Source organism: Balaenoptera borealis (assembly GCF_965194805.1).
Source record: "Balaenoptera borealis genome assembly, chromosome: 1".
Taxonomy (NCBI): Eukaryota; Metazoa; Chordata; class Mammalia; order Artiodactyla; family Balaenopteridae; genus Balaenoptera; species Balaenoptera borealis.
The window spans coordinates 178,367,263-178,386,112 of record NC_138860.1 but is presented as its reverse complement, the minus strand read 5'-3'; the positions used below and the strand labels follow the sequence as shown (position 1 = coordinate 178,386,112).

The 18,850-nt window shown below is 55.5% G+C and overlaps 1 protein-coding gene across 1 annotated transcript in view; it reads right to left on the bottom strand.

Moving 5' to 3' along the window:
- Positions 1–18,850, bottom strand: part of KIF17 (kinesin family member 17) — a 46,538-nt gene that overhangs the window by 17,103 nt on the left and 10,585 nt on the right. The window contains exons 4-8 of the mRNA XM_082353839.1: positions 16,756–16,945; positions 13,003–13,455; positions 7,518–7,627; positions 2,820–2,967; positions 719–1,275 (exon numbers count right to left, since the gene is read on the bottom strand). Coding sequence (XP_082209965.1) covers positions 719–1,275; positions 2,820–2,967; positions 7,518–7,627; positions 13,003–13,455; positions 16,756–16,945 — 1,458 coding nt within the window. The remainder of the gene's footprint in view (positions 1–718; positions 1,276–2,819; positions 2,968–7,517; positions 7,628–13,002; positions 13,456–16,755; positions 16,946–18,850) is intronic.

Here is an 18,850-nt window from a genome sequence, read left to right as displayed (position 1 = left end):
ATGTTGCAGGAGCGTTACCTGCATGACCTCACGTGAAGCACGTGTCAGTATCCCCATTTTATAGATGAGGAAACTGAGGCCCAGAAAGGTGACTGGACAAGGTCACACAACTGAGTGAGTGGTAGAGCTGGGATCTGAGCCCAGGTCCGATTCAAAGGCCTGTGGTCTTTATACCCACAGAATCACACACACGGGAAGGGAAGGACAAAGGGGAGAAAAGAGAAAAAAAGATTTTTAAACATAAAAACAGAGGGTTGAAAAGGGAGAAGGCACTGGACAAAGGGGCAGGACGGAGGAAGAGCAGCATCTCAGGATTCCTGGGTAGCCCCTGAAAGGTAGCTGGATTCTCACAGAAACTCCTCCCCCACAAGAGCATGAGGGTTGACCAAGGCCACCTCCAGCTCTTTCAGGCCTGGAGCTCAGTGTAACGATGGCAACCAGCAAACTCCCTGCACAGATGTCCCTCCGTCAGCAAAACAGGTGCCCAGCTGGCATCGCCTGGGATCTCAATCCCAACCTTCCTACTGATTTACAGAGCGTTAGACAGAGCCTCTCTTTCCCAGACCCCTGAACACCTGAGCTGTCGCCACGCCAGAGCCACCGCAGAGATGGCGCTGGCGGTGCTGGAGCGGCAGAGGTTAGACGTCTGCACGTGCCCAATGACCTCTGTGCCCCAGCTGAGCTCTGCCCCCATGGCATACTGCATGACATCAGCTACCTGCGTGGTGACCTTGGGTACGTCTGCCTGGGGCACGTCCAGCCCGGCCACCGTGGAGGACAGCCTGGCCAGCTTGGCTTCCACCTCGGCAAATGGGTCGTGCAGGCCCGGAAGTAGCTCCAGGGCCCTCAGGTGGGGCTCTTCTCCCTGGAGGAAGGGCTCCTCCTCCCACAGGGGCTCCGTGGCCTCCCGGCTGACATCCTCATCCAGGAAGTGTCCACTCGGGGCCTCCACCTCAGGCACAGGGCCCTCCAGGCTGGAGGGCTCCCTGGGCCCAGGGAAAGCCGTGGAGATGAAATTTTCTTCGAGCGTGGGAGACTCATCAGACCCAAGAGAAACCTCCGACTCGGAGGCCTCCACCTTGGGCAGTTCCTCAAACCTGGAAGAAACCTCAGTCTTGAAGACACCCTCACTGGGCAGGGTGCCAGGCATGGAGTAGATCTCGGGTTTCACGGCCATCTTGTACTGGAAAGTAGGTGAGTACTCAGAACTGCTGGCGAACTCAGCCCTGGACATGACCTCGGCCTTGTAGAGGACTTCTGCCTTCAGGACAGCCTCTGCAAGTAGAGACCTTCCTTTAGCTTTTTACAGGGTGGACAGGCGGGACCCTTCCCTGGAAGCCGGCCCCAAGCTCACCATCTCCAAGAGACCAGCTTAAGAGTCAGAGCCTCCCAGGCCCCCAAATACTGGCTTCCCATCTCTGCCCGTCTGCGCATCAGAACTCAAGGCCTGTCTCCTTCTACCTCTTCCAGGAAGCTCCTTCCCTGACCAGCTCCATGATCTTTCCATTCTCTGACCTCCCCAGCCAGCCATTATGTGCTGGGCTCTTACCACTCTGCCTTGGGTCTGCTCTTAATACATAAACTGACTTCCCTGCAGGTATTATTGTCTCCAAGGCAGAGAGCTCCCGATCAGCAGGTTCCACACCCAAGACCCTCAGGGGCCTCACCGGAGTCTCAGGGCCCTTATCCACAGGATAAGCTAGAGCCATGGGATATAATGAATGCTGTGGATGGATATTAGCGAGACCAAATAAAATCCCTTGGAGGCCTGATATTCAAAGTGGCCTGGAGGGAACACTCCCAAGGACAGAAAGTGCTAGAATCTGCCCTTCCCTCTTCTTCCAGGTCTACACCAAGAGGGGCATCTCCCTGCCATCTGGGATGGGAGATGATCGCACAGGCCTCCTGCTCCCAGCTCATGGGCAGTAGACCAGCTCCTTTACATCCCAACCTCTTCTTTGTCACCGTGTCCTGGGCTCCCCTGAGAAAGTCCTGATGTCCCCTTTGCTGAAAGAGACATCCACTCCCTAGCTCATGGCCTGACCCTCTCCAAGCCTGAGTTTGCACACCTGCAATGTGAGGATGCGGTGAGTCCCAACTCACTGAGGGAGTTCGGGAGAAGCACCTACCTACCCAGTACCTGGCACACACAATGCCCAATAAACGGTACCAATGATATGAACATACTGTCATCATTACGAGGTGGATGTTATAGTAACTGAGTATAGTATTTGAGTATTAGGAAGTTTGGGCTGCCTGGCAGCACAGGTGTCTGAAAGATAGTGGTGGGATGGAACGTTCTAGAATGTCAAATAGAAGATAAAAATTTCCAGGAAGGTAAAAGTTCTTGCTAATGATTAAATGCTTATTTGGGGATGTGGTTGCTTTGGTAACAAATGGTCTCAAATGTGAAAAGAGACTGTAGAAGATGTAGAAACCGGGGGAAAGGACTTACCCATAAAACATGGGTGATATGTTATAGCTCTAAGTCAACCTTGGGCGGTGATCCAGCCTGTGGCCAAGGCATCACGAGGCAGTGCTGTGGGTAAGAATACTGGCTCTGGAATCAGACTGCTGGGTTCAAGTCCTGGCTCCACTTTACCAGCTGTGTGACCATGGGCAAGTTACTTAGCCTCTCTGGGCCTCAGTTTCCTCATCTACAAAGTGAGGGTGACTGTGGTGCCTGCCTTGCTGGGCTGTTGTGAGGACTAAATAGAACTGAGCCTGGTGCATGGAAAGTGCTCTATAATGTCAGTCAGTGGGGTGAGGAGGAGAGCAGGCTGGCCTCCCTCCTGACGGCTGGGAGGACGGGGGCCCACCTGTCTCCTTGCGCAGGTTCTCCTCCAGTGTGGACAGCTTCACATCGTACGAGTTGCGCATGGCAGTGATGTCCTCCTCCAGCCGGGCCCTGGACTCCTGCTCTGCCTCATAGTCGGCCCTCAGCTGGGCCAGGCGCTCTTCGTACTCCTGGCAGAGGCGGGGGGATAACAAGAGGGGCAGCATTTTACCACCACTTCAAAACGCAGCTTTCAGTAATCCTCTTTTGTCATTCAAACAATCCAGAAAATACAAATAAGCCAAAAGAACAAAATTAAAATTACCTCCGCAACACTAGATGATTCCTGGCTGGTGAAGACCCTTCTGCACTTTTCTCTATACATGTTTAATGGGCTAATAATATGCATATCTGTCTGTAATCTATTTTTTCCACAAAGCAATAGATCATGAACACCTTTCTGCATCAAAAAATATGTTTTAACCAAATAGTCCTCAAGCCATCAAAGACAAAATGTATTTTTATGCATCTGCTTCTCTCTCCATCTTTGCCATCACCACCAGCTGTCGTCCGGGCCTGGTTCCCCACCTCCACTCTTGCTCCAAACCTTTCTCCACATGGCAGCTACGCATCCATAGATCATGTTTCAGTGGCTTCCCAAGTTGGAGGATAAAAATCTAACCTCCTCAACTTGACCTCCAGTCACCAGTGATCTGGACAGCCCACCCCATCTTTGCCACTCTTGGGCATGCCAGGTGCTTTCCACTCCTAGACACGCCCACTCCCCCCCATGCCCCCCACCCCGCCAGCCTCAGGGCCTTTGCCCTCACTCCCTGGCAAGCTCTTCCCTTTAGTCCTCGGCTTGGTAACAACCTCTCAGAGAGGCCTTCCCTGGTTACCCTCTCAGAAGATCGCCACCACCACTCTCTGTCACTTCGCTTATTTCTTCTTAGCCTGGATCATAAGTTCCATCATTCTCTGCATTTGTCTGATTATAGATTAACCGTCTAGCTTCCCCACCAGAGAACACGCACCCTCCCGTCTTGCAGCCTCGGTGCTGAGCAGAGAGGAGGGACTCGGGGAATCGCTGCTGAATCAGCAAGTGCATGAAGCAGAACTGCTAGGCAGGCTATTCAGGTGTCTGATATGCGTCCCCCACAGGGAGGGCCGGGCCTTTATGAACTAATGTTCGTCTGTGACCCGCTGTCTTCTGGAGCTGCTCCTGACAGAGGGGCCTGCAACGGCAGTAAGCCAGAGGGGCGGGACGGGGTTAAAGATGGGAGAGCCCCTGCATACGCCCACCCCTCCAGATCCCCCAGGAAGTACAGAACCAGCACAGAATCCTACAACAACACAGACAGCAAGACCTGGGCTCTCGGGGTGGAAGAGGAGACAGACAACCATTAGAATTTAACGTTTTCTGGGACTTCCCTGCTAGTCTGGTGGTTAAGACTCTGCGCTCCCAATGCAGGGGGGCCTGGGTTCGATTCCTGGTTAGGGAACTAGATCCCACATGCCGCAAATAAACAGCCCACATGCTGCAACTAAAGATCCCGCACGTGGCAACGAAGATCCTGCGTGCCGCAGCTAAGACCCGGCACAGCCAAATAAATATTTTTTTTTAAATGTAACATTTTATGCAGCATAGTTGAGATGCATTGAGCCTCAGGGCGATACCTGCAACGTTACTGAGAGCCAGGGAGGGTCCAGACTTGCCCAGAACCACGCAGCTCTCTGATGGCCTCGTGGAGACCTGTAGCCCACGCCCCATCTGCTTTCTCCTGCCCCTGCCCCCGCCCTCGCCTTCTTCCTCATCCAGCTGGGATCCCAGGGCCCAGCACTACATCCATCCCTCAGCAATCACCCCTGACTCCCTCACTTCAGCACCCTCCCCTGCTCCCTCCAGCACAGCCCTGACCCCAGTTAAACCCAGGCCTAGGCCCAGTGGCACCTACACCCTCAAAGACCTGGCTGGAGATGCACACATGGACCCGCACACACGGACCTGCACACACGCACCTGCACACACGCACACACGGCAGCACCGGCTTCCTTTCTTACCTGTAAATGTATGATCCCGAATCTCAGAAGGACCTCTAAGTGGTGTCCCACCCCTTCCTAGTCCTTCCAGCTTCCCTCTCTCCAAAACCCTCCGCTCCCCCCATTTCCTGTCTCGTCCTCCACAGAGAGCCCTGAAGAGGGCAGAGGTGAACTCCCTCACCCTCCCTCTGCCTGAAAGCTCTGTGTCCTCTTGTGACGGAGGACAAACCATCCAAAGCCGAACCCCCCCACAGAAGGACTCTGCTCCTTCAGTCCCCCCTCCCTCCTATACCTCGGACTTCTCCCTTGGCACTAGATCATTCCCCACAATCCACAAAACATGCTCTACTACTTCCTTTTTTTTGCCACACCATGTAGCTTGCGGGATTTTAGTTCCCTAGCCAGGGATCCAACCCAAGCCCTGGCAGCGGAATCCTAACCACTGGACCACCAAGGAATTCCCATGCTACTTCCAATATTAAAAACAATAAAACTCTGCCTTGGGCCTACCTGCGCCTCTGGCTCCAGCGCCCAGCGCCTAGTAGGTGCTCAGAAAATGCTTGTTGATGACTGAATGGGGTAGGGGGGCTAGAGCACAAATCCAGACCTCCGAGCCCCAGCTGGCACCTGTTACACAGCCCAGCCTCTTCCAGCAGCAGGAAAGCCGCCTTATACCCACTCTAGAGATGAGGAAACAGGCTTGGAGAGCTTAAACAACCTGCCCGGGCACAGAGCCCGCAAGAACTGGACTCACAGAATGTAAAAGCCGGATGAGCCCTAGGAATCTTCTCGTCCAAATCTCCTGGTGCAGCTAGAGACGGAAGCCCACGAAGTCAAAGCTGCAGCCCATGGCTGAGCCGACTCCTGGCCCGGCACCCTCTCTGTTACACACAGGGGCCACCTCCCTCATCCTCAGCATCCTGACTGGTTCAGGAATGGAAAGGAAAACACAGTCTAGGCACACAGAGAGTCTTAAGTGAAAGAACAAATGGGAGGGAGGACACACCCCCTCAACTCTTCCTCTGAGTGTGGCTCACAGAAGAAACTCCAGGGCCATAAAATAGACTTGGTGGTGGCAGCCCCAGGGGACAGCGGTCTGACGCAGCGTCCACTAGGCTGCCCTTGAGGAGGAGGCAGGCGACCCCCATCCCCAGAGCAGAAGGACCCTCCAATCACTGGCTACTCCAGCAGCCAACCCAGACAGCGTTCTTCTCCCTTATGACCACTAGGGGGCGACAGCGCCCTGCATATCACACAGCCAGGATGCCTGCCCACCCAACCCGGCTTCCTCAGGGAGGAGGCTTCCATCCCAGCCCCAGGCCCGCCCCCCGCCCCCCTTCCCCATACTGCTTTGTGACCAGCGTCCACCTGTCCCTACGTGATTCCAAAACACACCCTGAAGCGCAACCTCTCTCATCCTGTGGGCTTGCGCTCAGCCATCCCCAAAGGCCCCCTCCTCCCGGGACCTCCCCACCCCACCCCGGGGAGCCGGGCCCAGGGCTCCAGAGCTAACCTGCCCCTGCCCCAGGAGCTCCCAGAGCAGCAGAGGAAAAGGCAGAATGAGCGGCTGAGTTCCCAGAACCTTGACAGGGGCCTGGATGGGGCCGTCCAGGAGCTACAGTTGAGCCTCTCCCCAAACAGTGAAAGCCTCCACCTGTCATGGGCAGCACCTGGGGGCTCTTTGGTCGATTTCTCCCAGCCTTCCAGCCCACAGGACCGAGATTCCCCCAGGCCGTACCCGGTCTGCCTCCCAGAGGCTGGGCCTCAGGCCCCCGCAGCCTGCCCAGGGCCTCTGGGGGCCCCAGGGCTGCTCCCATCTGAGGTCATAGTTGAGTGGCAGAGGCCCAGCTGCAGACACGTCCAGGCCCCAGTCCCTGCAGAGCTGTCCTTCCCTGGCATTAGGTTTTCCAACAGGAAGAAGCCAGTGCCCTACCTACAGGGACCATCAAATGTCAAACCCCACCACATGCTCAGGTCTCAGAATGCGGCCCTCAAATGGCAGGAACCTCCGGAAATCAACAGAGCCTGGAGTCGGGACAGAGCCTAAGCCAGGGGTAGGAGGCGCTGCGTGTCTGGCTGTGTAAGTGCCCCTGGGGTCAGCTCCGCATCTGTAAATCAGGGTGCTACCTACCCTGCTGGGTCCCAGTGTGCTGGAAGCCACAGTTGTGGGAGGACCCAGGTGCCCCGAGGTGACAGCTTTTGCTGGGAGGTTAACGCCCCACTTATCCACTGGTCAAGTCAAATGGGTGCCCAGGGGTCCCCACGGCCCACCCAGGCTGCCTGCTCTCAGCCCAGAGCCCTTCCACCCTGACCTCTTCGCCGAGGCACTGGCCATCCCTACCACCAGGGATGCCCTCTCCATTGCCATCAATCCACAGCCAGCCCTTCATGCAGTACAGACGAGAGATGGCGCCCCTGCAGACGCCCACAGCCCTCTCTGTTCTGCGCACAGAGGCACCAACGGGGGACAGACTGTACTCTGGAGTCAGGAAACTGAGTTCAAATCCCGGCTTAGACTCTCCTTAGCTGTGTGACCTTGGGCAGGTCATGGCATCTCTCTGAGCCTCAGCTTTCTGAGCTCCAAAGGGAGATTGGAGTACCAACCCCAAGGTGATGGTGGCGGGGAAATGGTATCGTTCTGGAGACGGTCTCCTGCTGGGCCCCACCTGCCTGCCCCTTCTCCACCTGCCCAGGGCCTCACCTCCCGGATCAGCTGCTTCTCGGCCTCCGTGTCATGCTGGATCACAGATGGGGGCAACAGCTTCTCTTCAATCTGGACGGGGTTTGGGGGCACCTGATTGTTCAGCAGGGCTGGGAGAAAAGCAAAAATGAGGGGCTGAGACCAAGGTGCACATGGTTTGCAGGAACTAAGCAAAAATCCGTAAAAAGGCAACTGCGTGCTCATTCAAAAAAGACCTCAAAATACTGAACTTATTTCAAGCATGTCTCTGTGTAAGATGCTCATATACTCATCCAACAAGTATTTCCTGAGCACCTACATGTTCCAGGGCGTGGGGGTTTGGCACTAAACAAAACAGACAGGCCTTCCCTGGTGGCGCCAGTGGTTACAAATCCACCTGCCAATGCAGGGGACAGGGGTTCGAGCCCTGGTCCAGGAAGATCCCACATGCCGCGGAGCAACTAAGCCCGTGCGCCACAACTACTGAGCCTGTGCTCTAGAGCCCGTGAGCCACAACTACTGAGCCCGCATGCCACAACTACTGAAGCCCGTGCACCCTAGAGCCCGTGCTCCACAATAAGAGAAGCCACCGCAATGAGAAGCCTGCGCACCGCAACGAAGAGTAGCCCCCGCTCACCGCAACTAGAGAAAGCCCGCGCGCAGCAATGAAGACCCAACACAGCCAAAAATAGAATAAAAATTAAAAAAAAAAAAAAAACAGACAAGACTCCACACACACATTGTTTTCAACTGGGGGAGAATGGTAAGCAAAATGCATAACATGTTAACAAGGTGATATTTTCTAAGAAGAGAAGGAAAGCAGGGAGGGTGCTGAGAAGTAAGGATCAGGGGGAAGGGCTGCAATTTTAATAGTGTGGACAGGAAAGACCTCTTAGACAAGGTGGGAGGAAAGCAGTTATTTGAAGGAAGTGAGGGAGTGGGGCGGGCAGAGATCCTGGGGACAGACAGAAAGGAATGGTGAGTGCAAAGGTCCTGTGGCAGGCAGGGGCTGTGACTGTTCCAGGAACAGCAGGGAGGCCACTGAGGCTGGAGCAGAGTGAGCGAGGGAGAGTACGAGCAAAGAGCAGGTCAGAGAGGGAAACTTGCAAGCCGTGGCGAGGGCTTCAGCTTCAACTCTGGGTTAAACCGGGCCATTGGAGGGTTTGGGCAGGGCAGTGAAAGGACTCGCATTTGAACAGGAGCTCCCTGGTTGCTGTGTGGAGAATGTACTGGGGGGACAACGGCACAGATTCTGGACCTGCTTTAAAGGTAGAGACAACAGGATCTACTGCTGGATTGGATTGAGGTTTGAGCAAAAGCGAGAAGCCCAGGATGACCCCAAGGTTTCTGGCTTGAACACGTGGAAGGAGAGAGGTGTCACTGGCTGGGGACAGCTGCAGGACAAGCAGGTCTGGGAAAGGTCGAGAGTTCAGTGTCCAATATGTTAAGTTTGGAATGACAATTAGATAGATGGCCAGATGTGCAAGTCTGGAAATCAGAGGACATGGTTTATCAATCAGGTTTGGGTTTTATTTCCTGATGTTTTTGACAGCCTGGGGGACTTGATGGCCAGGAAGAGACTGCCCCTCCCAGGGCCAGCCAATTCCTAGAGGGAGTAAACAGCTTGTCCGGAGGAGCCCCCCTTTCATATGCAAACCAACCAATTCCGAGTCCACACCCACCTCTATCTAACTCTCCCACACAGCCAGTATTTCCCCTGCCCAAAGTCAACCGGGGCCTGGACCAGGCAAGCAGGGACAGCCCTTATGCCCCAATCCTGCCGGCTTACTCAAGCTAGCCAGTCCTGAGCTGTTTTTCCTGCATGGCTGTGTCTTTCCACCAAAACCCCGATAAAGGCTCTGGCCCGGGCTGTCCCTCGCTCCTCTCTGCCTCCTGACCCACACTGCTGCTTCCCCCTGTGGCCCTGCATGGCGTGCCTCTCACTTTCATTACCCTTTCTTTCAATGACATTGATCTCTCTGTGTCACCACTCAGTCACCTTCATAAATTAAGACCTGGACACGCATCACACAGCCAGGCAGGGGGTCCACATATGAGAATCATGAGCACGGAGGTGGTGTTTAAAGATGTGAGACCAGGGCTTCCCTGGTGGCGCAGTGGTTAAGAATCCGCCTGCCAATGCAGGGGACACGGGTTCGAGCCCTGGTCCAGGAAGATCCCACATGCCACAGAGCAACTAAGCCCGTGCGCCACAACTACTGAGCCCGCGTGCCACACCTACTGAAGCCCACGCGCCTAGAGCTCCTAGGCGTGCCTAGAGCCCACAACAAGAGAAGCCACCGCAATGAGAAGCCCACGCACTGCAACGGAGAGTAGCCCCCGCTCGCCGCAACTAGAGAAAGCCCACGCGCAGCAACAAAGACCCAATGCAGCCAAAAATAAATAAATAAAATAAATTTATAAAAAATAATAAGAATTAAAAAAATACAGACATGAGACCAGATGAACCCACCTTAGGAGTGAGCATAGAGACAGAAAAGGCTAGAGGACCGGCCCTGGGACAGCCTGACATCAGGAGGTTAGGGACGGGGGGACTCACACAAGGGAGCTGAGAAGGAGCGGCCGGAGAGGCAGGAGGAGAACTAGGACAAAGGGTGTCCAGGAAGCAAGGGTTTCAAGGAGAAGGGAAGGGATCATCTGAGTCAACTGACGCTGAGAGGACAGGTGAGGCCTCCTGAGGACCCATCACTGGGTTTAACAACCAGGAGGGCATCCATGACAAGGGCAGCTTCAGTGGGATGCGGGCACAGGGCCTGCCTGGACTAGGGGCAAGAGAGCAGAGCACGGAGGGCCAGTGAAAACAGACAAATGTCTCCAGTTCTGCTGAAAGTGGGGAGAGAGAAATATGCCAATGACCAGAGGGAGAACTAGGGCTGAGGGGGCAACGGCTAACAGTAAGTGCCTGTGGTGGAAACACCTGGAGCTTTGATTCAGACACACCTGGTTTTAAGACCCAACTATAAAGTTAAAGCATCTGGTATCGTCTGTTGAGCCTTACGTGTCAGGCTCCGTGCTAAGCCCACACGTGAATCATCTCGTGCAATCCTCTCAACCACCCCACAGCAATAACAAGGCAGGTGCTGTCATTATCTCCACTTTACAGATGAGAACGTTGAGGCTCAGGGGGGCTAAGTTGCTTCCCCGAGGAGCCAGGATGTGAACTGGTGATTACTGCCCTGATCTCAGCTCTCTGCCTGCCCTGCATCCGTCATTTCAGCTTGCTGGGCTCCATGCTCCAAATCCAGGAAGAGGGGGTGCTAAGAGCGCTTACCCCACAAGGCTGCCGTGGTAACCAGGGAAGTCTGCAGGCATCTCAGCTGCTGGGTCAGGGGAGCCGCCGGCAGAGCCGCCCCAACCCCCTCCTGGTACCTCTCGCCATTCCTCCATCTAGCTTCCCCTCACTGATCGGGGGGCTAAGCAGGGTCAGGGGTGGGGCAGGAGGGAAAGAGGAGGAAGGCAGATTGCCCAAGTGGAACCGCTCACAGTGGTGTTCAAGGGTCTCTGCACTCCAGGCCCGGCCAACCCCTACGTAGCCATCTCCCACCACCCGACCGCCAGGCAGTCGGCAGACCTACCTGTGGGTCCCCAAACAGACCTTAGAGCTTTGTGCATCTCTGCACAGACTGACCACTCTCATCCTGTCTAACAGGAGACTTCTCATCCCCCAAGACTCTGTTCAATCACCCCTTCTCCTCTCTGAAGCCTTCCCTGCCTGACCACACCCTACCCCCAGGTAGCCTTGGCCACACACTCCCTTCTGCCCTGCAGTGCCCTGTACAGCTCTCTGCCCCAGATGCACACGATGGTCTGCTGGAGTGTCTTTCTCCCTGAGGAAACCGGGTATTCCCATGAGGCAGAGCCTGGATCTCATTCATCTCTGTGCCCCCATGCCCAGCACAGGTCCACACACAGAGCAGGTATGAATGGATGGGGGCGGGGTGAGAGGAAAGATAGATAAAAGGATGGATGACAGGACAGAGTGAATGAGTAGGTGGACATGTGGACAGTAGGATGGATGGGGTGGGTGGATGGATAAACAATGGAGTGGGTGGGAGGGTGGGTGGGTTGGATGGATGGATGGATGGGTGTATTAAAGGGATGGATGGGTGGGTAGATGGATAAATAATGGAGTGGGTGGGAGGACAGGTGGGTTGAATGGATGGGTGGATGGATGGGTAGATGGATGGATGCATGGGTAGGTGGATGGATGCCTGGGTGGGTGGATGGATGCATGGGTGGATGGATGGATGCATGGGTGGATGGATGGATGCATGGGTGGATGGATGGATGCATGGGTGGATGGATGGATGCATGGGTGGGTGGATGGATGCCTGGGTGGGTGGATGGATGGGTAGATGGATGGATGCATGGGTAGGTGGATGGATGCATGGGTGGATGGATGGATGCATGGGTGGATGGATGGATGCATGGGTGGATGGATGGATGCATGGGTGGGTGGATGGATGCCTGGGTGGGTGGATGGATGCCTGGGTGGATGGATGGATGCATGGGTGGATGGATGGATGCCTGGGTGGATGGATGGATGCCTGGGTGGATGGATGCATGGGTGGATGGATGCCTGGGTGGGTGGATGGATGCATGGGTGGATGGATGCATGGGTGGATGGATGGATGCCTGGGTGGATGGATGGATGCCTGGGTGGATGGATGCATGGGTGGATGGATGCCTGGGTGGGTGGATGGATGCATGGGTGGATGGATGCCTGGGTGGGTGGATGGATGCATGGGTGGATGGATGGATGCCTGGGTGGATGGATGGATGCCTGGGTGGGTGGATGGATGCCTGGGTGGGTGGATGGATGCCTGGGTGGATGGATGGATGCATGGGTGGATGAGTAGATCAATGGGTGTGTAGAATGGATGGATAGAGAGGAAGGTGGGTGGAGAGGTGGCTGAACGGACAGATGGACTCAGGCTCTTTAATGCTCCCTTCTCCCAAGGGATTCTCAGATAAAGAAAACTCTGGAGTCCCTTGGTTGCAAGGACCCTGCAGGCCCATGCTCCAGGTATAGATTTCTACCTGCCATTTGACAGCCAAACACCGGGGTGTGAGAGCAGTCATCACAAGGTGCCTAACTGGGAGTGGGCGTGTGACGTCGGGGGAGGGTGAGTCACCTAGCTGCTAAGCAGCACAGCATCACGACGCTGCCATGGAGACAGCAGGCAGACAGGAGGGCGGACGGATGTGCAGCCTAGAGGCAGGGAACGGGGGACAGAGCCTCCAGATGATGGGACAGGCCAGGCAGGCGGACCTCATGCTGGGTCATCGGTGAGCAGAAACCATCTGGGCCGTCACCAACCAGGGCTCTCCCCGGCTGTTCAAAAACCTATGCTCACGTGAAGTTGCGAGGAGGTGGGACATTGCTTCCATACCCCTCAGATGGGAAACCGGAGGCGGGAAGACAAAGGGAGAGGGCCTTTTTCGTCCCGGGCCCTCCCTTCCACTCCCTCCCCCTGCCGCCCACCTGACAGGTTGCTGGGGCTCATCTGCTGAGCCAGAATCGCCTTGAGCTTCTTGATCTCTTCCTGGTACTCGCGCAGGAGGGCATCCTTGGGGTCCTCGTTGATGCGAGGCTTGTTCTTGATGTTCTTGGCTCGGTTGGCGTAGCGCAGCGTGCTGAGGGTCTCGTCGTAGTTGTTGTCAGCGGGCGACAGGCAGGCCACCATCAGCGTCTTGGTGTTGCCGCCCAGCGAGTCCTGCAGCAGCCGCGTCAGTTTCGAGTCCCGGTAGGGGATGTGTTTGCAGCGCCCGTCCACCAGGGCCGAGATGACGTTGCCCAGCGCCGACAGCGACAGGTTGATCTTGGTGGCCTCCTTGAGCCGCTCCCCCGTGGCACCCGTCTTGGACTGCCGCTCGCTGCCTGCCAGGTCCACCAGGTTCAGCTTGCCTGCCCGGAGGTGGTCCTTGCCCCGCTCATCTGCAGACAGACCAGGCAGAGGGGTGAGGGCCCTGGGGCGAGCCCCCACGGTAAGGAGGCCCTGGGAGCTCCCCACCCACCGAGGGTCTCATTGCAGCCGCACAGGAGCCCCATGGAGGGGGTGCTAGGATTGTGCCGTTACAGATGAGAAAAGTGAAGCTCAGAAAGGGCATTTAACATGCCTAGGGTCACACAGCTTCCAAGAGCAGAAGCCAGGGCCAACTGACTCCAGGGAGCAGGGGCTGGGAGGTACAGACTGTTCTCTGAGTGCTGCAGGATTTCTTACGGTTATTGAGACAGCTCTTACAGATTTCTTGTGAGGCAACGGCGGGGCGAGGCGGGGTTGGGGTGGGGAGTGGGCGGCAGTGAGGGGATGTGATTGGGTCACTAGGGAGCTGAATCCTTCAATGCAAAAAACATCGGCTTTGGAGAACCTTGGACCCAGTTCCCATCCAAGTCTTGCCTCCTACTTGCTGTGTGACCTTGGCAAAGCCACGCACCTCTCTGATCCTCAGTTCTCACATCAACAAAATGAGACTAACGATAGCTCCCCACCAGCGTTGGTTGGTGGAAGGAGTAAACAGACAGCACGCTTGTACGGAGTCCACACAGGGCCCAGCACACAGCAGGGATTCGTTCGCCCTGAGAACGGGCCCAGTTCTGCAGCGACCGCGGCTGTGCTGGCAGGGCAGACCCGGGTGCCGGGGGTGACGGGAGCCGGCCACTGGCTGGGAGCAGGGGCCCGGAGCACAGGTTTTGAAGGCAGAGACCTGAGGGATCCGATCTTGATTCTACCCCTCGGCAGCTGTGGAACTCAGGGAAATTAACTCTGAGCCTCGGCCTTCTCTTAGTAACATGGGAATCTAAGACCCACCCTGAGGGCTGTTGTGAGGATTACACAGAGAGCACGGGCGCGAGGAGCTCGGGGTCGTGCCTGGCACACAGCAAGTGCTCCTTAAATGACAGCTTGCGGCTCTTGATACTATTAATAATTCTTACTGTCACCAGAGGACACGGTAAACGGTTCCAAATGAAATAGGGGGGAGGGGCAGGGGCTTCCTCCTTAGTTTCCTGCTGGTTGAAACCAGAATTGGCCTGGTTTTGCCCGTGAGCACAGCTACCTGAAGTAAAAAGGTCTGGCTGGCACCCAGTGGAAGCTTGGACATGCAGGGGGCTTGATTCTTTGGGCTATATTTTTCTTAAGGAGCAGCAGGAAGGAGGGACTTGGAAATGCCCTTTTGGAAAGCTCTTTGCAGGATGTACCAGGAGCCTTAAACAGGTCTGTACCCTTGCCCCAGGAGGCCCGCTCCAGGGAATCTAATCTGAGGAGATGACTCTAAAAGCAGAAAAGGGGACTTCCCTGGTGGCAGAGTGGTTAAGAATCCGCCTGCCAATGCAGGGGACACAGGTTCAATCCCTGGTCCAGGAAGATCCTACATGCCACGGAGCAACTAAGCCCGTGCGCCACAACTACTGAGCCTGTGCTCTAGAGCTTGCAAGCTACAACTACTGAGCCCGTGAGCCACAACAACTGAAGCCCGCGCGCCTAGAGCCCATGCTCCGCAACAAGAGGAGCCATCGCAATGAGAAGCCTGCGCACCACAATGAAGAGCAGCCCCCGCTCGCGGCAACTAGAGAAAGCCCGTGTGCAGGAAGGAAGACCCAACGCAGCCAAAAATAAATAAATAAATAAATGTTTAACAATAAATAAATAAAAGCAGAAAAGGCTTTGTGCACAAAGATGTTCATCATGGCATTATCTACAACACTGAGAAACCGGAAACAGCATTAAGAGCTCGTAGAGGGCTGGGTAGAAGAGGGTGGTGACTGATGCACGGTCCTTCAGCCACCTCCCATGGTCAGGAAGACATGGCAGGAACGATGTGGGAACATTCTTAGGGATGGCATGGGAAATGAAACATGGGGAAGAAACTTTATACAGAGCAGAAGATTTCAAGTGTGTTTAAAATTTGCATAGGGAAAAAAAGGACCAAAAGAACATATGCTTAAATGTTAACAGTTGGTTGTGTTTATGAGTAATTTCCCCTACCTTTCTCTAACTCCCAAATATCTTTATTGAACTTATTTTATAATGGAAATTTAAAAATCTTAAAAAATTTTTAAAAGCCTGTTTGCAGGCAGCCTGCCTCATCCTTCAAACCCATCTGCAGAGACCACGAGGCACCCCACAGGGCCGCTCTCTCCTCCTCCCTCCTGATCTGTCCTCTCAGGCCCTAGTCCCTGCCCCCACCTACAGCATCATCATATGAGGATGTGATCACACCACCCGCCCTCCCCATATCATCACCCCTGGGGGAGACTCTGACCCAGCCAGCACCAGGGGGTTGGCCTGGAGCCAGGTCACCACACAGGTGGGCAGTGTGCTGCTGGGGGTTCCGTCAACCCAGGCCTTGACCTTGGGCTGGGATCTCTCCACAATTATGTTCCTAGTTGGGCTGAGGCTGCTTCCTGCTCCACTGCTCTCCAGGGTTCTGTTTGTGATGAACCACAAACTTGGAGGCAGTTGCAGTGTTAGTGGGAAAAACCCAGATCCCAGAGAAACCTGGGTTCAAATCCCAGCTCTACCACTTAGCAGTTAAGCGGTACCTTGAAGCACTTAAGTAAGACCTTGAACAAGCAGGTCACTTGACCTCTCAGAGCCTCCGTTTCCTCATCTGTTAATGGGAATTATAATGCCTGCATTTAGGACTGTTGTGGGCTTTAAATAGAATGAGGTGTGTAAAGGACTCAGCACAGCGTCTATAGGTGGCCTGAAATAAACGAGTTCCTTTTTTTCTTCTTCTCTTTCTCAGTAACTCTTCCAGAAATAAAGGAAGAGTGAGATGGCTTTGGAGTAGAGAATGTTAAAGAAAGAGGAGAATCCAAAAGTTCTGGGTGGCACACACTCTGGGGACAGACCCCTGGGATAGAGGCCCAGCTCGAAGACTTTCTAGTTGTGTGACCGCGATTTCCTCATCTGTAAAATGGGGATGATATGAGTATCCACCTCATGGGGTTGTTGGAAGGAGCAAATGAGTTAATGCAAATACATTGCATGGCACGTAGTAAGTGCTCAATGGTAGCTACCAGTTTTATTACTGTTGTTGTTGATGATGCTGTTCATCCTGGAAACACGGGTCCTGGCACAGGGACAGTCCTCTTGTGTTTCCTCCAGGCGACCCCAGCATCTCTTCCCAGTTGGGGCCCTCGAGGCTCCGAGTGGTGAAGGGTCTGGGCTACTAGGAGCAGGCACCCGGCTTGGTGGTCCGGCCCCCTCCGCCCCCGCCCGGCCCCACATACCCACCGCGTAGATCTCGATGCTGATGGTGAAGATGGAGTGGGAGCGGGAGGAGTCCTTGTTCATCAGCGTGTAGCCAACCGAGCGGTTCTTCCAGCCCGTCTCCATGACGCGCTCGCACTGGGCCACACTGTGCACCGTGTGCATGGAGAGCCCCTTCACGTACGCCCCCTTCTCCGGGTGCTCCTTCAGCTGCGGGCAAGAGGCACGGGTCAGGGCTCCCCGGGGAACCTGAGGGAAGGGCCCAGCTCCCACCACCTCTGCCCTCCTGCAGGGCGGGTTGGCACCTCGAATTCCCTGTCACAGGCTGGGGGTTTGTCCTAGGTAGAACGAGCCTCAAACCCACCCCCGCCTCTTCCTTGTTGTGGGACCTTGGGTCAGTGACATCATCTCTCTGAGCCTCCATTTCCACATCTGTAAAATGGGTACAAGATACCTATCCCTTAGGGAGGTGGTGAGGATTCTGTAAACTAAGGCTCGTACAACGCACGGCATGATGCCTGGCACATGGTAACTGCTCCATAAATGGCAGCCGCGGTCTCACTGTTGTTGTTAGTGCCGTGGTTGTGAAGGTGGTTTCTGGTCTGGGGCTTCAGCTCCCAGGGGCCAACCCTGTCTGTAGTCATTCACCCAAGGGCTCTGAGTGCTTCTCCCCTGACCTGCCAACGTGGCTTCTGCTCGCCTCCCTGCCGCGGCTCCACGGCAACAAGAATGTTCCCAGACCCTTGGATCATGGCGGGTGAAGGGCCATTTGCTGCCCAGAACTCCCACTGGCCCCCAGCCCTCAGCACGATGGCAGCGAGTAAATCAATTTATCTGACTGCTGCCTGCTTGCTCTCCAGGCAGCTGAGCTGTTTTGTTGCTGACACAGAGCTGTGGAAGGCAATGTGAGAGGAAGTAAAACCACTCTGGGAAGAGCAGAATGAATTAGGACAGAAGTCATCTGTCCGCTGGTCTGAGCCAGAGCAGGCTCAGAGGCTTTGCCCCAGGCAGCTTCAGGGTCCCAGGTGGGGCTGGGCCCCTGCTGCAGAGCAGGGCAGGGGGCGGGGAGGGGCAAGCACAGGCTTGCCCTATCTCTCCAAGTCTGGAGAAAGAGCCGGACCCAGACCGAAGGACTGGGTTTCATGGAACAGATAAGCGACGGAGGCACAGAAAGGTTAAGTGGCTTGTTGAAGGTCACACAGCTATTAGTGGCAGGGCAGCACTGGGGTCACCGGCAGTGGAAGACTCCAGAGGCAGGGCTTGGAGAGAGGCTGCAGCATCCTGGAGTAACTGAAGTTTGATATGACAAAGGGCTGACCTTGACCTAGAAGGTGGCTGTGAGGACGGAGCTCAAAGGACAGGAGCAGGAGACCCTGCAAACGGAGCAGGGCTTGATGGTAGCCTGGGATGCTGTGTGCCTGCTTCAGTCACTGCCACACTCTCAGAGGCTAGACGCCTGCCTGGTACATGGTAGGCGCAGGTGATGGATGGCTGCTCCTGGCCTCAGGAAGAACGCAGTTTCCTATTCAGTCAGACAGACCCGGGTTAGAAACCTGGTTCTGTGACTTGCTAGTTGGGGAAGTCGTTTTGCCTCTCTCTGCCTCAGTTTCCTCATCTGTAAAATGAGGATGATAAATCCTACTTCCACAAGACCTTTGGGAGGATTGAAAAGAGAATGGACGTGAAAGGAGCTCTGTGGGGGTTTCTGGAGGGGGTTCGGTGAACACGGATACCAAGAGGATGAGGCCGTCCTCTCCAGCCTGAGCAACCTCACGAGCAGGAAAGGAGGGCAGGGGAGGCAACACCTAATGTAGGGGTCTCCCACCCACCCTATTTTTAGGCCCAGGAGGGCTCGCCCCCCTCACCTCCTGACCTCCTGGATCCCTCCACCACTCCCCTGCTGTTCCGGCCTCCACCCACCTCCCGAGTGTCAGCCGCCAGCCGTGCCCGCATTCCTTGGTAACTGTTCCTCCGGGATGCCAGGCCGAGCGTGGTCGCCATGGCAACCAGCTGGGATGCGACCGGGTGCGGGGGGCGCGCATGCAGGACGGGACCACAGCCGGCCGGGAAACGCCCCCACGGAGGTGCGGGGTCCTGCCAATGGCCCGACGTTGG